This window comes from Pituophis catenifer, unplaced genomic scaffold, assembly GCF_029215685.1.
Source record: "Pituophis catenifer annectens isolate HBS135680 unplaced genomic scaffold, rPitCat1.0.hap2 SCAF_1, whole genome shotgun sequence".
NCBI lineage: Eukaryota > Metazoa > Chordata > Lepidosauria > Squamata > Colubridae > Pituophis > Pituophis catenifer.
The window spans coordinates 279,244,331-279,268,740 of NW_027256881.1; the positions used below are offsets into that span (position 1 = coordinate 279,244,331).

Genomic DNA, 24,410 nt, shown 5'->3' on the forward strand with positions numbered 1-24,410 from the left:
CCTAAATTGGGTAAAAGTGGTCTTTGTTTGGCTGACTTGCAAACCCAATCACAACAGGGACATTTCAATTGATTTTAAATTCACCAACATGAGGTAAAAAAGGACTTCCTGATAAGCAGTTTTGGATAATGAAGGAAAAATTTGGGAAGGGCTGCCTTAACATTTCAAGAAAAAAAATGAAGCTGGATGAAGTGAAGCAGTGAAGGCCAAAGAATGATCAGATAAGCATGAACTCGCCGTTTTTTTAAAAAATAAATTTTCTGGCAATATTCTTTGGAAAATGGAATGACTAAATCAAACTCCAGAACAGAAGCACGGCCGTGTTTGATAAGTGTAAAAGAACAAAGGTATTTAATGGGGAATAAGCTGCTTAAGTACGATTTCTTAGATTCTGTAATTTGGGTGGTAGGTGGGAAAGTGTCCTTGTTTCAAAACCTGATTTCAAACTGAACATGCTCAGATCAGGAAGGGATTAAGTGAAAACCCTCATTAAGCTTGTAGACAAGGAGACTTAAATACTGTTCGCATTCAGAAAAGCTACCCAAACCTGATCGTTCTAGAAAGCAAGCGTGCTTTTACTGTGCTAGAGGATATTGCAGCTAGAATTGGTTCCTTTGGTTGGGTCCAAAGCTAGGAAATTGGTTGGTTGTGTGCAGGGGTAAAATGCTACAGGTTCGGGCCGGTTCACACGAACCAGTAGTAAAAAAATGCTTTAAAAAGTAAAAAAAAAAAAAATTCCGACAATCATGCGTCACTCAGCTGATCTTTGGAACTTTTTTTTTAAAAAAAAACTTTTAAAGCATTTTTTTATTACCGGTTCCTGAGAACCGGTAGTTAAAAATGCTTTAAAAAGTAAAAAAAAAAAGAGCATGAAATCCAAAAGTGCGTGTTTGTTGCGGATTGTGCATGCGCATGCAGCTTGCATCTGGTGTGCATTGTGTATGCATGCACGCACAGCATGCATCCGGCATGCACTGTGCATGCGCGCATGCAGTGCGCATCTGGCGCCCGCCACGCATGTGCGGGCAGTGAACCGGTGGCGACTGGCGGAGGATTTCACCACTGGTTGTGTGTTTGGTGTCAGTATCTTTGTGTGCTTTGTTCTTTTATTTCTATTTTATCTCCATAATCTTGTAAGTTACTTAGAAGCTTTTCAAATTTAGAGTCTCATACACTACAGAAACAAAAAAACATGTCATTTAAATATTGAAATGACATACAGGTAATCCTCAATTTACGACACAATTGTTGCCAAGTGAGATATTTGTTAAGTGAATTTTGCCCCATTTTAAAACCTTTCTTGCCACATCTGCTAAGTGAATCACTGCAGTTGTTAAGTTAGTAATATGGCTGTTAAGTGAATCTGGCTTCCCCATTGACTTTGCTTGTCAGAAGGTCACAAAAAGTTATCAAATGACCCCAGGACACTGCAACTGTCATAAATATGAGTCAGTTGCCAAGCATCCAAATTTTAATCCTGGGACCATGGGGATGCTGCAATGGTCTTGAGTGTGAAACACAGTGGTAAGTCCCATTTTTCAATGCTGTTATAACTTTGACTGGTCACTAAACAAACTATTGTAAATTGAGCAGTATCTGTATTTGTTTGGTTTAAATATTAAAAGAAAATAGCAGTTACCTCTATTTAAAATAAAATAGCCTACTTTTCCAACCTGTTGTACAAAAGAAAGGTGAAAAACTTTGCAACCGTGTAAATCAGTAAAAAGTAAGATTACAAATAAGTAGCATCAGTTCATCCTAATCTGCATGTTATCATAGCCCAGATCCACACATGATGTATCTTTCACTTCTTGACTTGATATAATTTCCTTTAACTACTTTATAATTTTCAGACCACTTATGAAGATAATATTGTCATACAGTGATTATTTGTAGATATGACAATCACTTATAAAAAGTTGCTGTGAAAAAGGCAGACATGTTGGATACGTTTTCTAAAGGGATTAAGGAATTAAGATTTGTCTTGCTGATAAAATCAATTTAGGAAATTAAGTAGAAAGTTGACAATGGCCAAAAGCAGGATGAGAGGCAGAATGCAACAATCTCTGCTTCTCCGAAGTGATTATTCAGGACAGGATGTTAAAAGTGAATGTGAAGAATGGATGGTTTTCATTTCTGCAGACTGAAAATTAGGCTAAAGAAACAAACATGTCAGAAAGCCCTGGAGCCTGCAGCTTCAGAGCCATTGGCTGCCAAAAACATTTGGCCTTTCTAGCACCTACTTTTCTCATACTTACAAGGGAGGTGCTTTGTTCTCATGTCACAGTAGATTTTGCACTATACTATTTGCCATACCAGGGTGTCCACAGGAATTAAAAAAAAAAAAAAAGATGGCAGCTGTGACAATTCAGTTGTAGCAAACACATGTAAAATGGGCAGGGCTTTGATTACATTATTGTAGCTGCCATGATGACTTTTTTGACTCTTCTGCATGTGCCCCAGGTCACATACTTATTGAGCTAAGAATGCTGGTAAAGGAGGCAATGAATAATGACTTTAACAGCAATATGGCAAACACTAGAGTGAAGTACAAGTATTCGTGTTTTTAAGAATGTAGAGGTGGTATCTGAATATAAATAATATATATAATTATAATATATACATTATGATTATTTATATAATATAAATAATAAATAAATGTACGACTCTCTGAAAAACATAAGGAAGAGAACTCATCATCAAGCATTTTGATCCCACAACCTCCTTCAGTGATGGTTTATTCTCATAAATGTGTGTGTTCATTTAATGGCAAGTCCTGAGAAGCAATGAACAAGAAGCTTTTTAGAAAGCTACTGCCATTGCAGAGTCAGAAGAAACTTCAGTATAGATCCGGCCTAGGAAAATATTTGGTTAAAAAGGAAGGTATCCTATAAGTGGAAATGCTTTAAAGCAGCCTTCCCAAACCAGTGCTCTCCCAAAAAGTTCAAGATATGTCCAGTGATGGGATTCAAGTAATTTAACAACTGGTTCTTCCTAGTGACTGGTTGGATGGGTGTGGCTGTGGGGGAGTGTGTCATGTGACTGAGTGGGCGTGGCCAACTCAACATCACTCATTACAAGGTGGGGTGGAACAGGTGGGTTGACGCTTCAGAGACAGGGTGATTTCCTACTACCATTCCGAGCCCCTTCCCCCCTCTCTTGGACAAAATAAAAGCCCATCTAAAGATCATGACTGCCTGCCAAGCGCACACTGGCAAAAGGAGGCTAGGGGAAAGAAAAGAGAAGGGCTGATGGAAATGCCCCATTTTCCACCTCCATTGGGCTGTCTGTGCCGTGCTGGACTGGAATGGGGAGGTGGGAGGAAAAAAGCAAAAAGCCCACTTGGTCCGTACTCACCAGCACGATGGCGAATTTCTGTTCCCACTCGTCGGTTCGGGCATTGGGAGCTTGAGGGGTAGATTGTGTGCCTAGAAGTAAGTATGGCCAGAATGCGGCTGCGCGGGGGATTATGGGAGCGACGGGGCACTCCCATGTGACACCTCTCCTGCGTGAGCTGCACTGGCTCTCAGTGGTCTTCCGGGTGTGCTTCAAGGTATTGGTGACCACCTTTAAAACGCTCCATGGCTTAGGGCCTGGATATTTACGAGACCACCTTCTGCCACCAATTGCCTTCCACCGGCCAGTACGCTTGCACAGAGAGGGCCTCCTCAGGGTGCCGTCGGCCAGACAATGTCGGCTGGCGACCCCCAGAGGGAGAGCCTTCTCTGTGGTGGTGCCTGCCCTGTAGAACGACCTACCCCCAGAGATACGCACGATACCCGACCTCCGGACTTTTCGTCGGGCCCTTAAAACCCGCTTATTTCATCTAGCTGGGCTGGCTTGATGCCATCCTTTGGTTTTAATTTGAAATTAATTTTAATTGGGTTATTTTAAATTGTGGCCAATGTTATCTAATATCTTTTAAACTGTTTTAATTTTTGTATGTTGTGTTTTTACTTTGGCTGTCCACCGCCCTGAGTCCTGCTGGAGAAGGGCGATATAAAAATAAAATAAAATAAATAAATAAATATGTCTGCTCCAAGCCCGGCTCTGGCTACAGAGGCCACCAGCGGGCTTGTTAAGGCATGAAATATGCTGCCGCTAAGCTCCTGGGTTCAGGTGACAGCAAGGAACCCAGAAGCTTAGCAGCAGCATATTGCATGCTTTTCACTTCAAGCAGCCTGGGCTGGAAAATGCATGGCTGGGGCAGAGCAGTTGTCCTTAACAAGGAGGCAAGTGGGCTGGGCTGCAGGCGCCACAGGGAAGGCAGCGGGGAAGGCAGGCAAGCAGGCTGGGCCATGGGGACTGCGGGGAAGGCAGCGGGGAAGGCAGGCAAGCAGGTTGTGACTCCGACCCTTGAGGCCGACTTATCGGAGGGAGAAGGCTCCGAACATGAAGGAGAGGAGTTGGCCAGGCCTCCCTCTCCAGGACCTTCCTCTCTGGCAATGCCTCAGGTGTCTCCCGCAGGAGAAGAGATTGGCCAGGAGCCAGGTATCTCCTCGCAGTCGGACAGTGACGGAAATAAGTCTTGGCTGGATCCACGCCAGCATCGGAGAGACAAACGCACGCAGCAGAAAAGGAGGCATGCCAGAGATTAAGCTGAGTCACTGGACCACACCCCACAGGGGATAAAAGGGGGTGAGGTGGCCATTCAGACTCTGTGACGGACAAAACTAAACTACCAGCGAGTCACATTGTATCTTTGGAAACAACGTTATCTGCCTTGGATTTAATACGGACTGGACTTGACAATTCTTGAACTGTGTGTATCTTGTTTGGGTTTATCTGACGGAGGAACAACCCCTCCCTTTATGAGTAAAGTTCTTGGCAAGCAGCTACTGGGTTGCTGCCAATCCTCTTATCGAAAGAATTTGTTGTCTGCCCGTTTTATTTAACCCCTGGCTGTCTGTTTGTGTGCGTGTGTGAGACAGGGACAGAACAAGCAGGCTGGGCTGTGGTGACCATGGGGAAGGCATCAGGGAAGGTAGGCAAGCAAGCTGGGCAGCGAGGACCATGGGGAAGGCAGCAAGGAAGGTAGACAAGTGGGCTGGACTGTGGATGCCATGGGGTAGGCAGAGAGGAAGGCAGGCAAGCGGGCTGGGCCACTGGGACTGCAGGGAAGGCAGTGGGGAAGGCAGGCAAGCAGGCTGGGTCACTGGGACTGTGTGGGAGGCCGCAGGGAAGGCATGCAAGGGGGACCGTGTGGGAGGCAGCTGGGCGAGAAGTGAAGAAAGATTCACCAGGCAGAGATCAGCTGGGCTACGTGGTCAAAGCAAGCAAGAGAACCAGAGAGAAGCAGCACTATGCTGCGGGCATGACTCTAGGCATCGCCCACAGTGGGCGAGGGGCAGGGAGGCGCGGGCAGGGAGAGGTGGGGTGGGGCCAGCCAGTGGTGCGATTTGCTGGTTCTCTGAACTGCACAAAAAATTAACAGATTCGTCTGAATCAGTCCAAACCGGCTGAAGCCCACCTCTGGATACCTCCCTTCCCTACAGTACCCTTAGACAGCTAAGCTGTGGCTAGTCAAACTAATCATAAGAAGTTAACTTGGCATGATTCTATGCTAGCTTGGTGTCGTGGATCTCTGAACTAGGAAGCAAAGAGAACCTGTGGCTCTTATTTCTGCTGAGGAGATTACTGACTACACATCCAAAATATAATCCTGCTGAAATGTTATATAATATTTATTACTTTAAATATGAAGATTGATTGACGCTCTCACCATTGTGCAAAATTCTGTGATTATGACAATAAACAGGTCTCCATTTTAAATCATGAGACAAAGGGGAAAAAAGCCTATGCAAAATGGTAGAATCTGTTTATTGGGAAAGAAGCAACAAACACCAATTTAGATCAGTTGTTCAAGTTCTGTTTTTGTTTTTAAACGAAGAAAATTTAAAATGATACCTTTAATGATATCTTAACAAAGTCTTCCTAAAGCATTTTATTAACAAAGGCTGACATGAAATGGAGCTTTCTCTCAGTTACTTGGATCTATCATGGAGCTAAATATTAGGTATCACTCTAGATAGCAGATTTATTATTATTTTTTTGTCATCATATGGGGCAATTTAATGCAATATGATAGACAGATTGGCTACAATGGGGGGTGATTATGGAAATTGAAGATCACCACATTTGAATCAATGGGGAAAGTGCCCTAAACAATGATAACCTTCAATTTGTTGACCTTTCACAGATCCATCTTTCTAACTGAATACATCTACTGCCTTAGACATATATAAAGATGTAATTTATACATGGCCATGTCATGGCTTTTTCAAAACCCATCTGCTTGAAGCAGCCTTCTTCTTTCCTGGATATCAACAATTGAAATAAGGCAGCAATTCTAATAAAGACACATTTGGAAATAGATGAGCGATTGGGATAAGACTGTGAGGAGACACATTCCTTGCTCCATGGAGGAAGAACAAGGTGTTTAAGAAAAAGTGGTAGTAGTAAAATCTATAGTTGTCAAGGCCAAGTCAACAGACAGACAAGATATGGTCTTGCAAAACTTCTTCAAAGCTATAGTAACTTTGGTTTTTATTCCCTCCTGCTTTTGGCCTCCTGTACAATCTACCTAATGTGACCTCAGCAATAAGATTTTATTGCTGGAGAATCAAAGTTGTTACTAATACCACTGGAATGCAGTAGTACATGAGCTAGCCTCAGTGTGAGGGGGAAGAGCTTTTGAAAGGGAAGCATCTCTATCTATGCTTAGAAATGGTTGAGAAAAACATACACAGTCCTGCTAAAATTGCCAGATATTGAACTCAAAGAATCCTTCACAGCTTTAGGACTGGAAGAGAACAAGAAACTTTGTGCTTAGAAAAAACTAGAAAACTAAAATGTCTGGAGGCTGCACCAAAAAACTGAGTAATTTTTATTCATACCAAATGTTGGCTGGCTATTTTTAATGGGTAATGAAAAGCACTTTGTACATGCCCTAAGGCATGAGTATTTTGATTTAGTTCCAATGTTGAAATGTGCTAGCTCTGGGCATAGATTTGGGGTCCCATTCTAGACAGTTTAAGCTTAAACTTAAAGGTTACACAAGGCTGGCTCCAGGGGATTATTAACGCTTCTTTGAGTGAGGGTGTCTTGCCATCCGCCTTGAAAGAGGCGGTGGTGAGGCCCCTCCTCAAGAAGCCCTCTCTGGCTTGTTTTGGCTAACTACCATCTGGTCTCCAACCTTCGCTTTGTGGTGAAGGTTGTTGAAAGTGTGGTGGCGCGACAGCTTCCTCGGTACCTGGATAAAGCTGTCTATCTAGATCCGCTCCAGTCCAGCTTCAGGCCTGGGCACAGCACGGAAACAGCATTGGTCGCATTGGTGGATGATCTCTGGAGGGCTCGGGATAGGGGTTGTTCCTCTATCCTAGTCCTGTTAGATCTCTCAGTGGCTTTTGATACCATCAACCATGGTATCATGCTGCGCTGGTTGGAGGGGCTGGGGGGCACTGTCCTATGGTGGTTCTCCTCCTATCTCTCTGACTGGTCGCAGTTGGTGTTGGCAGGGGGGCAGAGGTCGACCCCGAGGCACGTTGTTTGTGGGGGTCTGTCCTCTCACCCCTTCTGTTCAACATTTATGTGAAGCCACTGGGCGAGATCATCCGTGGTTTTGGGGTGGAGTTCCATCAGTATGCTGACGATACTCAGCTGTACATCTCCACCCCAGGCCATCCCAACGATGCCCTTGAAGGGATGTCCCAGTGCCTAGAGGCCGTGCGGGTCCGGATGGGGAGAAACAGGCTTCGACTCAACCCTTCCAAGACCGAGTGGCTGTGGCTTCCGGGGTCCCGATATAGCCAGCTGGTGCCATCGCTGCCAATTGCCAGCGATGCCATCACCATCGCTGGCTATTGGGGGTGAGTTACTGGCCCCCACAGAGAGGGCTTGCAACGTGGGTGTCCTCCTGGATGCATGGCTGTCTTTAGAAGAGCATATGACGGCTGTGGCCAGGGGGGCTTTTCATCAGGTTCGCCTGATTCACCAGTTGCATCCCTTTCTGGATCAGGACTCCTTACGCACAGTCACTCAGGCACTCGTCACTTCCCGCCTGGACTACTGCAATGCTCTCTACATGGGGCTCCCCTTGAGGAGCATCTGGAGGCTCCAACTGGTGCAGAATGCGGCCGCGCAGGGGATTATGGGAGTGATGGGGTGCTCCCATGTGACTCCCCTCCTGCGCAAGCTGCATTGGCTTCCGGTGGTCTTCTGGTTGCGCTTCAAGGTGTTGGTTACCATCTTTAAAGCGCTCCATGGCATAGGGCCTGGGTACTTACAGGACCGCCTTCTGCCGCCGATAGCCTCCCACTGGCCAGTTCGCTCCCACAGAGAGGGACTCTTCAGGGTGCCGTCAGCCAAGCAATGTTGGCTGGCGACCCCCAGGGGGAAGGCCTTCTCTGTGACAGCACCTGCTCTCTGGAATGACCTGCCCCCGGAGATACATAGGATACCAGATCTCTGTGCTTTTCACCATGCCCTCAAAACTTTTCTATTTCATCAAGCTGGGCTGGCGTAAACCCCCCACCTTAGATATTTTTAATTGTAAATGGATTTTAGTCGGGAGGTTTTAAATTTTGGGCCAAAATTTGTTTAATTCTTTTAAAATTTTAAATTTTGTATTGGGATGTTTTTTATTCTAGGCTGTGCACCGCCCTGAGTCCAGCAGGAGAAGGGCGGTATAAAAATTTAATAAAATAAATAAATAAATAAATGACTTCATAAAGTGAGATAGGTTTGTACAGATACAATTTCAACATATATGTTGTACGTGTTTCTGAATCATGTTTCCCCTTCAGCAAATCTGGATTTCTGCACAATTCTGAAGATTTTCTAATATTATGTATGGGAAACACTATGTATGGGAGCCAAGCTATTCTCCAAAATACTTGAGGGCAGGATGAGAAGCAATAGATGGAAACTAATCAAAGAGAGAAGCAACCTAGAACTATGAAGAAATTTCCTGACAGTTAGAACAATTAATCAGTGGAATGACTTACCTCTGGAAGTTATAGGAGCTCCAAAACTGGAAGTTTTAAAGAAGAGATTGGACAACCATTTGTCTGAAATGGTATAGAGTTTCCTGCCTGAGCAGGGGGTTGGACTAGAAGACCTCCAAGGTCCCTTCATTATTCTATTCTATTCTATTTTGAATCTTTTCCACATCTTTCGGATTCGTTTAGATCAGGGGTGTCAACTGGCAGCCCAAGGGCCGGATGCATCACTCACAAGCCACACCCACCCCGGCTCCGCAAAGGCAAAAAACATCGTGATATGTTTGGCACCCATGTTTTTTCAGCATCCATCTGGTTGGAGGACATGAGAGGGGTCCGATCTGAAATTTAATATTTGAAATAACTAGATGCATGCAGAGGAACTGCAGAGCAGGTGTGTCAAAGAGCTCAAGATAGAAGAAGCAGCAAATACACCTCTTTTTTGTTCCATGCACAATGCATATGAAAAGGGGTGGGCATGATTGCAGCCACCTTCTTAATTTTGTTGATTTCTCCCCTTCCCCCCCACCCTGCCTCTGTTTGGATCAGTATTTTTAATTCAAGACTGCAAAGCAGAGACTCAACACTTAGTGACACTTGTTATTTCAATATCTCAGATTTCATCACACAGTCCCAATTATTGAACTATTAAATGAGCAAAAAAACAAAGGAGAAAAAAAAATGAGTATGACACAGAAGAGTGTAAAGTGTAGAAGGGGTTGGCATGTGTTCAGATGAACACTCTTCTTCTAGAGCTCTCAGTCTTGAAAAGTCCTGCATCTATTCAATGAATAAAGTTATATGCAGTAATCTTTTGGGAAAAAATGGTTGGGGCAACAGATTAAAGGCAGCATCAGAAACAGAACTCTTAGACATAGCAATCTTCAACCTTGTGCCTTCCAACTCTCTTGGGATTTCAGCTCTCAGAATTCCCAGCTAACGTGACCTTTGGCTCTGCTGGCTGAGAACACAGGAAACTGAATTTCTTCCCATCTGGAGGTCATGAGGTTAAAAAAGGTGTGTTTAAAATAACCAGGGACTTCGAGGATGAGAAAAATATTTGGGGAAAAAAGGTTTTGAGAGACACCCCATGAAAAGCAATGGTGACATCAGTGGACATCTCTGAAGAGGGTATCCAAAAAAAAAAAAAAAGGATATCTCAACTAGTAAGGCTTTTCCCCCCTCTTATTATCTACCCCATGTTAGAAGTGACACACATACACCTGGAGATGTGCCCAAGGAAGATCTTAACGCAATGACTTCAAACAATGGAAAACAGTTTTTCAAATAAAATGCCCATTATGAGTTATGGTGAGAAGAAAGAAGAAAGAATTTTTCTGTTGACCAGCCAGTTTTGAAGATTCTGGGAAAATTCTGGCTGCGTATGTCTTATTGTCTATTTCTCATAGTTACTCATTTTTGTGAATCTTTATATCTACCTTTTCTCGGTTATTTATGTCGTTTTTCTGCTTGAACTTAAGGCTGTTTTTTAAAATTTGAATGTAGTTCGGCACATATTTCTCAAAACATGCACATTCATCTTGTGTTGGTTTGCAATTTCTCCTAATATAATTTTATCTAGTTTGATGAAGATTGGCATTTGTGTATGAATATTTTGCTAACACAAGCTACATAGAAAATTCCAACAATGTGGCTTTGAAATGATAAGTTTTGGCTTGTGCATCTGTTTGCGTTGCAATGCATGCTAAAACAATTTCTCCCCTTGCCTATCTTAACCATCACATCCCTGATCATTTGAACTTTCACCATCATCTCATCTTGTTCCATGAAGCTTCAGTTATTAACCCTTTCCTAGCCTATTGTTCACGCTCTCTATATATACATGTTTAACTCTTAACTATCCCGGACTTACGCACTTTCCGCCGTGCCCTCAAGACCTTTTTATTTCAACAGGCTGGCCTGGCCTGGCCTAACCTCCTTTTTAACTGTTAATTTTAAATTTGTTTTAAAATAATAGAGGTGTTTTAAATTGTTTGGGCCAAATTATTTAATGGGCTTTTATATTGTTTTAAATTTTGTATTATGTGTATTTTATCTTTTGGCTGTTCACCACCCTGAGTCCTTTGGGAGTAGGGCGGTATATAAATTTAAACAATAAATAAACAAACAATAAACTACGTATTCGGATCAGATAAGGAAAAACAATTATATTGACAGCATTTCCTTCCAGATAACTCCCCCTAACTTAGAGATGATAAATAAGCATTTTGTCTAGGTTCATAGCACCAGTTGCTAGGTTGCAATCCATACAGAATTTTGGTGCCTCTTGATGAGTCCAGGCTGCATCTAGAGCAGTGATGGCTAACCTTTTTGCCATCGCATGCCAGGAAGGGGGTGGGGGTGGGAGTTCGCGTACGTGCCCACACCCATAATTCCCAGCCTCTCTAGGAGTCTCTGGAGGCTGGGGACAGCAAAAAAGTCACTTCCTGTCCAACCATGAGTTGGGAAATGGGCCATTTCAGGCCTCCGGAGGGCCTCCGAGGGGGTGGGGAAGGCTGTTTTCGCCCTCCCCAGATGCACAGAGAGGATCTGGAGCCAGGTGAGAAAGAAAAAACGGGCCTTCCCCACCCCCCCACGCCCTCTGGAGGCAGGAAACAGACTGTTTTCCTACTTCTGGTGGGCCCAGAAGGCTGAAAATCAGCTGGCCAGAGTGTGCATGTGCGCCAGAGCTGAGCTGGCGTGCCCACTGATATGGTTATGCATGCCACCTGTGGCACGCATGCCATAGGTTCGCCATCACGGATCTAGAGATCCTCTCTCCATCAGGACACACTTGAACAAAATAGGTGGGATGAATGAAGGAACGTTGCAGTTTTTGAATTGCATTGTTCCCAGTGAGGTGCACTGTTTATACTAGGAACATTTACCATAACAAAAATTCATCTTCCAGCATTTACCAGCTGAAGAGGCATAACATTTGTATTTTCATTTTGTGCAGCCATTGCTAATGTATTAATGTAGCTTGGTTCCCAACTGTGCTAGCTCATTATTCTGGCAGCATATTGCAACATCACAAACAAGTACTGTGGCTTGACATGTTTAAACTCTGTAGTAATTGGCAGAAAAAGTTAACATGTATGACACAATTTTAGGTTCAATGTAAGTGGATGGGTAGGAAATGCAATTTACAATATTCTGGAAGAGCTTGCCACCAGAAGCTATGAAAAGTGTTTATATTTATCTTCTTACAATCCCTTTATTTTCTCTTCATAAAACAGGACTATAGCTATGTTTTTACTGCAAAGGCTGGTTTTAATTCGATATTTATTCAGACACTTCTTCACTAGATGCCTCGGGACAACTTTTCTTTTCTGGTTATTGCTAGCCACATTACAGGCTTCTGCAGATGCCCTCCAAAAGTATTTATTGTTTTTTAAAAAGTATTTTTACCTCATTCTTCAGCACAAAAGGCTCACAGAAGGGCTTACCAAACAATAAAAAGAGAGAATTTCTGCCCTCAGGTTTACAATCTAAGAGTCAATATAAAAAAAGCAGAACAGGGGAAGAAGAGAAGAGGAGAACAAACAGAGCCTGCCTGCAATTTTTAAAAATAGCCAGATATGATAAAAACAGTTCAAGCAGTGAGGGAACAAAAAAACCCAATCCAGTTAGTCTTTCCACCCATCATACTAACTCATATTGTTACCTGTTTTCTTTATGCTTTCCACGTCCTTTGAATGTGTCATTGTGATTTGTAATACCTTGGATTATGAGCTCAGCCAATTGTTAGTTATTACATAAGTCAATGGTTAAACAAACCATGGTTTAGTGTGATGTGCAAACTCAGCCACAAAGAGGCTCTGCATCCTTGTTTCCTGCAGCTAGGCAGAATTCCTACTGTTAGGTAACAGTGCATGAAGATAAAAAGCCCCAAATGTCTCCAGTCATTCAGTAGACTTGATGGGCAGGCTCTGCTTTTTTTCAGGGATTCAGATCCACCAGCCGGCAGTGCATATGACATATATATTTCCTTCTGATCTAAAACAAATCTTCCTTTCCTTGCTGTGCTGTATTCAAGTACTGTTTTCTGAGCCACATAGCTCTTATTCCAGAACATCACCATTTATATTTGTCTAAATCTTCAAACCATCTCTTATCTGCTTTTGTGCAAAAGAGATGGATGCTCCCCATGTCATCTCCTTCATTCCATTAAATAAGTATGTATGCTATTAACTCAGAATATAGCCTCATTCATGTGATGCAAGAGACTCTGGTTTATATGAGTTAATGTCAAAATGGAGACTTCCGTCTTACCAGCAAAAGTTGTTGAAGACTTCATGTAAGTCAACAATCTGGCTCTGCAGGCATCATGGCATAAGGATCTTTGCAAATGGCAACTGCAGGACCACAAAGTTAAATAAAATTTAAACAAAAAAAAATGGCTGCCAACTTTTGCAAGACCACTAAATCTATTTTAGATAGATTTTATATCATGCTTTTTTCTGTTGTGTTGCCCGTCCCATGGAACAGACACTCCCTTTATTTATTTTATTTATATATTTAAATTTATATACCGCCTTTCTCCCGAAGGACTCAGATGGCCTTGACCTTATTGGTTTTCTGGAACAACTTGAAGACTGGGCTTTTTCCTCAAATGGTGGGGCCAGGAATGTAGTGGAGCTCAATATTCTTGTTTTCTGAATTGTGAGACAGTTTTGCAAGAAACATCAGTTATAGTTTCTTAAAAAAAATATACTGTCTTATACATTTTATAAAATACAATACTGTGTTATTTTATCCATGAGTTTTGTTAACCATTTAGAGTTGCTTGGTTAAGATGGAAGAACCCAGCGGTGAAATCCACTTACCTTTGTTACCAGTTCGGGAACGGGAGCATGCATGCGCTATGCATGCATGCGCCTCTTCTGCACATGCGCAGAACCTTCTGCACATGCGCAGATGGTAAAAAAAGGGACGTAGTGATGTCCTGGTGGGTAGGCGGAGCTTCCCACTGCTGGCACTACTGGTTCAGCGAGCCGGATAGAACCGGGGGAGATTTCACCATATAAATGCATGAAACAAACAACCAATCAAATACTCCAAACAAAACTGCAATGATTCCTCTTTAATATTTCTTTGCTGCCATCTCATAGTTATTCAGATTTTTGCAGCCTGGCCTACAATGCTTAGTGGATTACAATCTGTACAAATTTACACCAACTCTCAACATATCTGGGAAGTGCTGGCTCAAACTTTAGGAAATGTTTAAATTTTTAAGATGCCACAGGTATCTTAGTTGATTTTATTATGAAGAAAAGGATTATCCCAATGAAAATGGGGATTTCAGTATCATTTTTAAAACCGAACACAAGCTACTATGAAAAAACACATTACTGTTAATTACTCTTTAGCCTCATTCACTGTTCAGATGTGGGCCATAACAGCCTGTGAAAGTTTCTGGAGCTCTTACAAACATAGCTAAATCATGGCAGTGATTAAGGGAGCAAAAATGTACACAAAACCAGTGCATAAATCTTCCTGGCCCTCTGGAAGTAGTACAGGATTGCTCAGTCCAGATTGTATTTTCCACTCCTTTGTCTTGTTCAGTTTCAGATACACTAAGGCATATGAGCCTCACCTCTTCCCCTACAGAACTGAAGATATTTCTTGGATGAAAAGCGAAACATCTTAAAAAGAAAAAAAACGAAGTCCAGTTGCCTTTGGAAAAAACACCTTTGGAACTCTTCCCTTTTAGATAATTTAATACATCTTCTTGTTTAATGGCCACCATTAGAGTTCCTTTGGAAAAAAAAAGTTCATTACTGCTTAATTATATGCATCTATTTAAATAATATTTTCCTTGTTGTATTCATTGACAATGATTTTGCTTATGTTCTGAAAAGTTACAAATGGTATCTGCACATTTATGGCTCCATAGTGGCAGCAGGTAGCTGACCTTGGCTGACCTTGAAAACTTAGGTGGGTCAGATCTAATTAGTTTTTGGAGGGGAAATCACTAGGAGAACCCTGTCTTCTAGGCTAGATTAGAAAATTCAAAACAAAGAAACGAGTGCACAAACGCAAAGCAGGCAAACCATTTCAATGGGCTTTGAATGTACCCATGAAGTCTTCTTCTACTTCTGTCTGTGTGTCACTCTTCTTATGACAAGTAGAGGAAAAAGGAATTACGCCAATGACTGGCATAAAGAAAGGCTGATTTGAGGGCATTGCCAGATATATGAAACACCATTTTTATTTCATACCTTACATGTTGCTGGGAAATAAAAGTACTTCCTAGCTCCAATCTGAAGTTTTAGTGGATCACATCATATCTTTGATCAAGATCAATTTTTTAATCCAACTGATTTGTGTTGAATTCCATACAATGAATATAATTTACTTTGGTTATTTTAAAAGTTAAACAGACTTTGGGGGGAGTAGATATAATTGAATTAAAATACATTGCTGGACTCAATATGACTATTTTCTCTTGGTCCAGTTTCACTTTTGAAAAACAAACATTTTATATTAATTTTATCATAAGATATAGACTATCTTAATCTAATCTTTTAGTTGAATGCAAATAGTTTTGAGATTTATAGCACTAGGTAGGCAGCAGTCTCTCTCTGTCTGTCTGTCTCCTATTTGGGAGTCCAAGTTGTTTGGTCCAAGTGAACGAATTGTTTCCTTCATGCAAAGCAGCCTCCCTCAATTCTTCTGATTTGGACAGCGAATTTTAAGGAGAAGGTATGTATGTGAAGTGTGAGAACTCTCTGATAGCACTGTAATGATAGGCGAATACAGTACAAGATCTACAAACTCTAATTTTTAATAGAACCAGGACTTTTTAGGCAAGGTAGTGAGGACAGTTGCTTGGAGATGTATACATTAAAAACAGCACTCTAAAGCGTGGATAAGGATTTGAAGTAAAGATCTTTTCACCATTTTTCTAACTGATCAGTTAGATAGAATATAAAATCTCAGGTTTCTCCTACACCCTCCCATCAACTGAGCCATTGATTTTAATGGATTGAAAGCAGGGGTGAAATCCAACAGGTTCTGACAGGTTCTGGAGAACTGGTAGCGGAAATTTTGAGCAGTTCAGAGAACCAGTAGCGGAAATTTTGAGTAGTTCAAAGAACTGGCAAATACCACCTCTGGCTGGGCCCAGAGTGGGGTGGGAATGGGGATTTTGCAGTATCCTTCCCCTGGAGTGGGGTGGGAATGGAGATTTTGCAGTATTCTTCCCCTGCCACGCCCACAAAGTCACGCCCACCAAACCACACCCACAGAACCGGTAGTAAAAAATTTTTTGGATTTCACCACTGATTGAAAGCAATGAAGACGACAAGAAAATAACACTGATATAGCAGGCAGCAAAAAGAAAGTAAGTAGGAGGGACCATCCTTAGAATGCTGATAGCCACCATCTAGGCAGTCTATAACACTAGGCAGGAAAGGATTTCCTTTGGCTCAAATATGTCTTTACAACCATCAGACCCTACTAACCAGGTTTGCTGAAAATGAAAGCCGTGGTTTTTCTTACATTTTATGATGGGAAACAGATGAACGCTGTAATGTAAGCTCTAAAATAGGCATGTCACAGTTAAAAAATCAAACACATTCCACCTACTTGTATATTGTGATATGGTTTTGTTTTGGTTTTCCACTTTCCAAAAATATTAACTCTAGCCTTAATCTTCAAAGAGTTATCCATACCTGACCTAAAGCAAAAAGTCTAGATTTGGAGTGAAAGAATTCTGAGCCATAAGCAAATATAGTCATTGTACTTCCATAGAAAAAAACTGTTTCTGGATACTATATCTTTTAATTGGTAAAGTACTACATAACTTTGTTGTTGCTGTTAATAAAATCCCTTTCTGGTTGATAAAATGGGCTGCACTGAAGTGTGCAGAGGCAGAAATTGGACTTGCCAGATAAGGTTTCTTTGATTTTCAAGGCAATCTGAAATAATTCTTAGCTATTTTCTCCTATCTCTTTAAAGCTATCTCTGCTCTTTTTCTGGAAACATCTGACCCAATAACTATAATCACACTTGTCTAATTATGTTCACTGGTTTGAAAAGTAATAGTTTCCCAAGACAGATTCATTAGCAGTGATTTTAGGAGACTGCATTGACCATAGCTTCTGCACACACAACATGAAAATTGTGAGCCTTCTTGGTAGTTTGTGGGAAAGCTGTTAGAAAGAGAATGAAACAATTTCTCCCCTGGACTTCCGGTTTGCTGCTTGTCCCCGCTGGATGCTCCTTCGGGATCGTCGAACCCACTGCCTGTTAGAGCCGCCTTTTTCAGCGGAATGGTGGCTCGAAAAAACTCCGTTTCCATTAGGAAACGGAGATAGAGCCGGCTGGGGTGGGTAGAGTCCTCTGCCTAATCCCAAAAGTTTTTTATTTACTTTTGGGAGGGAGCGGAAGAGACTCCCCGTATCCCCAGCCGATGCTCCGGGCTCTGGGAAATCTCTGCTACACGCAGAGCTAGGAGGCAAAAGCAAGCCTGTAAATCTGTCAAATAAATTAATTAAAGAAGATATGAGCTGGACCTCTGATCCTGAAGCGCAAGTATTCTTTTTATTTTATTTTGCCTAAGAAGTGAAGTGAAAGGAAAAAAGTTTTTTAAAATGGCGATTGCTGCTGCGGCTTGAAGAGAGGCTGAAAGGGAAACTCCTTCCGTTTTCAATTACAAAGTAGCGGAATGAATACTTTTGGCTGTAACTGAAAGCAAACCTCACTCTCACTTCTGTTTTTTTTTCCTTTTTTTTTCCTTGGGGATCTGATATTGATCTTGGTTGGAAAAAAGTTTTTTCTTCTCTTTTCCAGTAAATTTTGTCTGCGTGGAAAAATGGCACTGAGACTTATAAAGCTAGACAAACAGGTAGTGGGGGGGGGATTCCCCCATTAATAAATTACATCAACAAGTTTTAACTCTCCAGTCTCAGAAACCTGACTTTAATATAATAGAATTTCTTCTTGAGGAGATTGTAAGAAGGGATGAGATTGTGAATCAGCAACTTGAAAAATTTAAGTTGGAAATCAAAGAAATTGGTGAATTGGTGAAATCTAAGTTTGGCTTTTTGGATCGAAAGATTTTAAAAACAGCTAATGGCTTAGCAGACTTTGTGATTCAGTTGGATGCAAATACTAAATTATTAGAGTCTAAAATGAAAGAAACTGAGGAGAATTTGGATGACAAGATCCAAAAAATTAAAAAGGACTTGGCAAACACTCAGGATAATAGTTCAGAAGACAAACTTAAAATGGAGGCTGATCAAAAGACTGGTAGTGAAGAAAATGTACAACAGAGGATTGAAAGAGAAGTTTTAATGATTCAACACAATTTTACAGAATATGCAATTAGACTGAGAGGTCTGCAGGAAAATGACAGAGATGGTTTAAGGAAGATATCTTCTGAAATTCTGGCTGGGATTTTAAAGGTTCAACCTGATGAAGTGTTTTGCAGGATTGACAGAATTTATAGAATAAACTCCTGGTTGGCAAAACAAAGGCAACTGCCTAGAGATGTGGTGATTTACTTTACAGACAAAGAAATTAGAAATAATATTGTGCAGAATTCTTATAATTCTACTTTGCAATTTCGTGGAAGAAAGATTTGGATTTTTAAGGAACTCCCGCCCAAGATGTTAATGGAGAGGAAGAAATTTGGTTTTCTAGTGAATGAGTTAAAAAAAAGGAATATTTTATTTAGGTGGGACGTCCCAGTTGGTTTAATATTGAGACACCAAGGAGTAAGATACCAACTGAATACTGTTGAAAAAGCGGAAGAATTTTATCAAAAAATTTTAAAAATAAATTTAACATCTTTAGGCATAACACAGGACAAGCAAAAGGAGCTGGAAATAAAGGGAAAACATCAAATTACAGAGGCTGTGGTAGATAAACTGTCTTCGGACTCCTTGGATACCCCAGCTGGACTGTCTATAAATTTGAGAGCAGTGTCATCTGATTCTAATGTGATGAATTATCAAGTTACAGACAAGTGCGTAAATCAACCAGTTGATATACAAGTGATGGAAAAGACATATGAGATAATAAAACAAAACCAACAAGATCAATTTACAAAGCAGAATGACAACCGATCAGCTGATACACAACTTGTAGGAAGGAAACCTGGATGGAAATGCAACCCGCAAAAGAAAAAGAAAAGAAACAGATCTCGTAGAAATAGTAGTTTCTAAACCAAGCAACAGTGAAGCTAGGGATTTTAAAAAATAAATGAATATGTGAAAAGATATTGGAGGCGAATTATCGTTTAATACTATCTTGAGGAAAGTGGCAGATCTCTGCAATGCCGTGATATTGGGATGTGGAAAGAGCCTTACATTGTTGGATTTGAACTATCTACTTTGGATTTCTTTTACCGATAAATATATTATAACTATTTTGAGTTACAAGGCAAGAGAGTCATGCTGGGGCATGCAGAAGATCTGGCTGTTACCCACTAAGATGATGGGAATTTATAATCCTGATGAAAACCACAATTACAACTATATGGAATATAATTATAATGTCACTCGGGTGGTTGTTTTTACTTTTATATATACATGAGGATATTCATTATTGATGGGGGCAGAAGATGACTGAAGATTTTGAATAAACTGTTGCACCAGGATGCTATGTTACCCTATTATGGATGATGGATTTAACAATCTAGTGGAAAGACATCAAAGAAGATACTAAATGAATTATAAATTTAAAGTTATTGTCTTTTCTCTTTTTATAAAATGGAATGTATATATAGACATATGTATATTTTAGCAGAGTGGGCAGTGGATTATATTTAGAATTGTAGTGTATGGTAATCTTGCAGGAAACTGGGTTGAAATAGGCTAGTTTAGTGATTGATTAGTTTAAGAAAAAGGATTTTTAAGTCATATATTTTGGGGAGTGGAAGAATTGGATAGAACTGTATAAATGTTAAATTTGGATGTAGGGAGAAGGCTGCTTTGAAATGTTATATTAATATATATAAAAGATTAAAGGTTATGTTGTTGTAATAATAATAATATTTCATAAGTTTGGGGGAGGAGAAAAAGGGTAGATTATTGCAAAAAGCGGAGAAAAGCGGAGTTATAAGAATATTATGCTAAGGGTCAGTACTTTGAGGAGTGAGTAAGGGCATGGTAAAATATTATGTAATTAATTATGAATTAGCTTATTGTTGTGAAGAAGAAGTCACAGGGGGGGATGGGTGGTGGGGGGTTAGGGAAGAGGGGGGGAAAGGGGGAAAAACTTGTATTTGAAAACTTTTTCAATAAAAAGTTGACTGGGAAAGCAAAAAAAAAAATGAAAAAAAAAAAAAGAAACAATTTCTCCCCTCATCCATTTTGGGATATATTGGTTCTGAATCAGTGGTTCTCAACCTGTGAGTCGTGACCCCTTGGGGGGGTCAAATGACCCTTTCACAGGGGTCGCCTAAGACCATCGGAAAACACATATTTTCAATAGTCTTAGGAATAATTTTATGGTTGGGGGTCACCACAACATGAGGAACTGTATTAACGGGTCACGGCATTAGGAAGGTTGAGAACCACTGTTCTAAATGATAAAGAATTCAGTTGCGGGAGTTCTTGTAACCCTTTTCCTTTTATCTCAATAAATCTTGCTAAAGAGAACTCAATTGTATTCATGCATGCAAATAATCATGATCCATTTTAGGAAGTGAGCAAAAAGTCTGTGATTGAGCTATATCTGGATAAGGTTCTGGACTTTTTCTTGTTTTTCTTCTGCTTATGGAAATATAATAAGAGCTCTCATAAGGTGGTCATGACAGAAGTGATTCAGAATTAAAGCACTTTATGGTGCTACTCATTAAAAAGCTCACAGTGTTCCTCTCCCTGCTTTCCCCACAACTGCAAAGATGGTAGGAATTCATCCATAGTATTAATTCCAAGCAATTAAATTTAGCTTCTTTAAATTCTGCTTGCTGTTTCAGCTGGAATAAATTACTCTGGTGCTTCCTTATCTGGAATTAGTTGTAATTCTGAGTCGCAGCTCAGCCCAGGGGGTGCCAGGTTTCCTTCTGTTATTGTATTTTTTAAAAAATAGTATGTTGGGGGAACGCTTTGTAGCTATTCTGTGGATCTGTTTCAAACCATTTTTACAAGCCAGGTGATCTTTAGCACTAGCAGGTAGTTTTCACAGAATTTTTCTTTTTTTTGATATCCTGAATCCACTTTTGGCAGCTTCTCACAATCCACAGAGAACAGGGTTTTGTCAGCTGTACGAGCGGCAACAGATAGTCTACTCTCCTGCTTTTCTGGAGCAGCTTTTACAAGTAACAGTTTCAGCCCCTTTATTATTTATTGCCTTTACACTCTGAAACTAAGGGATTCTTATTTGCTTGAGTAGATGAAATTAATTTTACATTCTGTGGGTCTCCACAGGTCTCCTGGGGTTTTAAAAATGTAAAATAAACAAAAACAGCCTAAACTGCCATCCCAGTGGTTTTAAAGCATTTGTATCTAGTCCACCCGGCCTTTGTAGATTTCTTACTGCTTCCATTCAGGTGGAAAATGATTCTAGGCATAAGACGAGGATGAAAAGAAAGCTACCATCCATGAGCTGCAAAAAATCCAGGTGACCACTAGATGGCAAGGAGCCTTCTTAACTCTGCCATCTAATCGTTGTATGAAGCCTGGTAGAGTGGTCATGCTGGGTGAACTTGCTACCCACGCAAATTCAGGCACTATATGGCTCAGTTGATAAACTATAGTTAATTACTGTATGTGGAACAAATAACCCAGTACAGGATTCCTCAGAGCTATGGAACCAGAAAGGGAGCATGAGGGAGGGTTGCTGGCTTCAGACCCTTGTTTCAGATCCAATTTTATATATATTAGATTCCTCTCCAGGAAAGGAATGGTCTCCTAATAGCTTTTCAGCTGACAGATCTGGGAAAAGGGATTCCCTGAAGGGTATGAAGCCTGAAAACTATTCAGACAATGCTAAATTAAGTAGGAAACCAAAGAGCATTAAGCAGCATTAAAAGACGGAACATCCCAAAGTAGGATATTTAGATCAAGTTGAATTAGGTAGAGAATGGCTTTTATAATATAAACATTTCCTGAAACACAACAGGAACTGCAATTAATTATCTAATTGGCTTGCAGGCTGGTCCAAAGTATGTTTGCTGAAGAGTGCTTTCCATTCATTTCATTGAGCTTTGCTTCTGATGGTTAGAGAAGATTGTTTTTGATAGGCTAGAAGATGCAGCTCTTAAATTACTGTATATTCCTGTGCCTCAGCTGGATTCTGCCCAGCATGACAGACCCAAATAAGAAAGAAGATTAAGTGAATGACGAGATTGTTTATCACCCTGGTTGCATTTATCTCTGTTTTGTTTTTCCCCAATTCCCCCTTTTGTGCACTTGTCTGTTTTTCTTACCAAAATAATTAACTTCTCTCCCAGACAAGAAGATTCCATAATCTCTGACAGGCTTGGTTAGAGCAAAAATAAGATTCTCTTACCCCCTCCCCTTTCCCTGTCTGCCTCATTTTCAATTTCTCAGGTTGGCTGTAAAAAAAAAACACAACAAAATGAAAAAGAGGCAACAGGCTTTGTGATGAGCTCTGCTCAGTCTTATTAAATATGTATAATCATCACTCAGCTGTACAATGTGTCTCTTTTGAAATACCCTCCTTGAGGGCCTGCAATCTCCCATGGTAACCATGTTCCTTGGTTTTCTGAAGCATCATCAGAAGTTTCCAAGTAATTTCTTTTTATAGGGAGTTGGTATTCTTGTTTCACATTATGAAAATTATTGTATTCACCTACCTGTTGCCCTGCAGATACATCAGACAACATCTCCCATCAGCCCAATCAGCACAGAAAAGACCTTTCTTTCAAGGGGATCCTTCTTCTCCCCCTGGAATCAGTTTTTTAAACTTGTAGCTGCAATATATTCACAGTTATAATTGATTCTTTTGTTTACACAAATAGCATGGTTTTTTTTAGAAGGAGGCATAAATAATTTGTATGGCTAGCAGCAAGACTTCTCTTACTAAGAATCTGCTCAAAGTTATAAACACTGAAGGGCAGTCTTCCTCACACTTACTTTTCCTCAAAAAGTCATTCAACTTCTCTTCGGTCTCATAATGAACTCAGCAGCTGATCACCAATAAGATTATAATCAAATGGGACAACTGAAAATAAAGAGGGAGGCATCAACTTTCCAAGGAAGGAAGGAAGGAAGGAAGGAAGGAAGGAAGGAAGGAAGGAAAGAAGGAGGGAGGGAGGGAGGAAGGAAGGAAGGAAGGGAGGGAGGGAGGGAGGGAGGAACGGAGGGAGGAAGGAAGGGAAGAAGGAAGGAAGGAAGGAAGGAAGGAAGGAAGGAAGGAAGGAAGGAAAATGTCTAGACAGCTGATTGACAACAGAAGATTTGGCTGGGTGAATCTCCATAAAGGTTTCAGTGGCTCATCGGAACTTTCAGTAGGATGACACGTGTAAGGATATATTGAAGCATTCTGTTGCTGGTTTTCCTTGTGAAAACTAATAAGACATTTATTAGACATTCCTTTCAGATTAAACATTAAGATTCCATCATTAGAGATATAGCTCAGTTCAGGACAGGAAAGGACAAGAATTGAATTTTCATGTCATTTCCTGAGATATGCATAAGGACTGGAGAGGACTCCCTTGTCTTTTCTTTCAGAATTCACTGAAGTCATGTTTTATAGTTGTTTTTGGGTAGTTTACAGATAAAGTTGCAAAAGTTCAAATATTTGATGAAGGTTAATGAAGAAAAAAAAACCTATTGGAAAACTCCCAGAATAATCCAGTTTCTAAATGTTTCTAAATGATGTTTCTAAAATGTCAATTAATTTATCCTTCTGGAACTTTCTCTTTTACAATAATTTTATTAGAAATTACAATTAGAAAGATAAAAACTAATACAAACTAAAAAAAAGTGTAAAAAGAAAAAAAATCACAAAATGGTGAAAAGCAAACTAGAAAGTTAGAAAAGAAAAAAAGAATGTAATAAAGAAAAAATATATAAATGACTTCTCCCTTCATCACAACTATAAACAATTTTAGTAACCTATCACCTTCTCTTAAAATACACCCAATGATTTGATTTGATCTTGTCATATCCCACCTCTTAACTGTAAACAAAATTTTAAAGCTTCATTATTCAATCCTGATCAAGAAAAGTGCATTAAGAGTTACTAGACATAACAATATATCTATTCACCTGGATCAAATAAACCAACTTCATACTGTATTCCTTCCTTTCTCTTTACTCCTTCCTCACAAAATTCTTCAAAGCTTTAACAAGTTTCTTTTGCAAATCCAACATACGAAAGTTATCCAGATCAGTCTTTTGATTTGTAATTTAATTATTAAGACATCAGCCAACTTTTTTTGTATGTCCAGTGAGACATCTTTTTCCATATCGTTCTGGTAGCCTGTCA

General features: G+C 40.4%; 1 protein-coding gene across 1 annotated transcript in view; it reads left to right on the forward strand.

Moving 5' to 3' along the window:
- The window catches only part of GALNT16 (polypeptide N-acetylgalactosaminyltransferase 16), a 195,819-nt gene that overhangs the window by 4,584 nt on the left and 166,825 nt on the right, over nt 1-24,410 (forward strand). Inside the window, exon 2 of the mRNA XM_070931259.1 lies at nt 3,712-3,727. Within this exon, the coding sequence (XP_070787360.1) occupies nt 3,712-3,727 (16 nt within the window). The remainder of the gene's footprint in view (nt 1-3,711; nt 3,728-24,410) is intronic.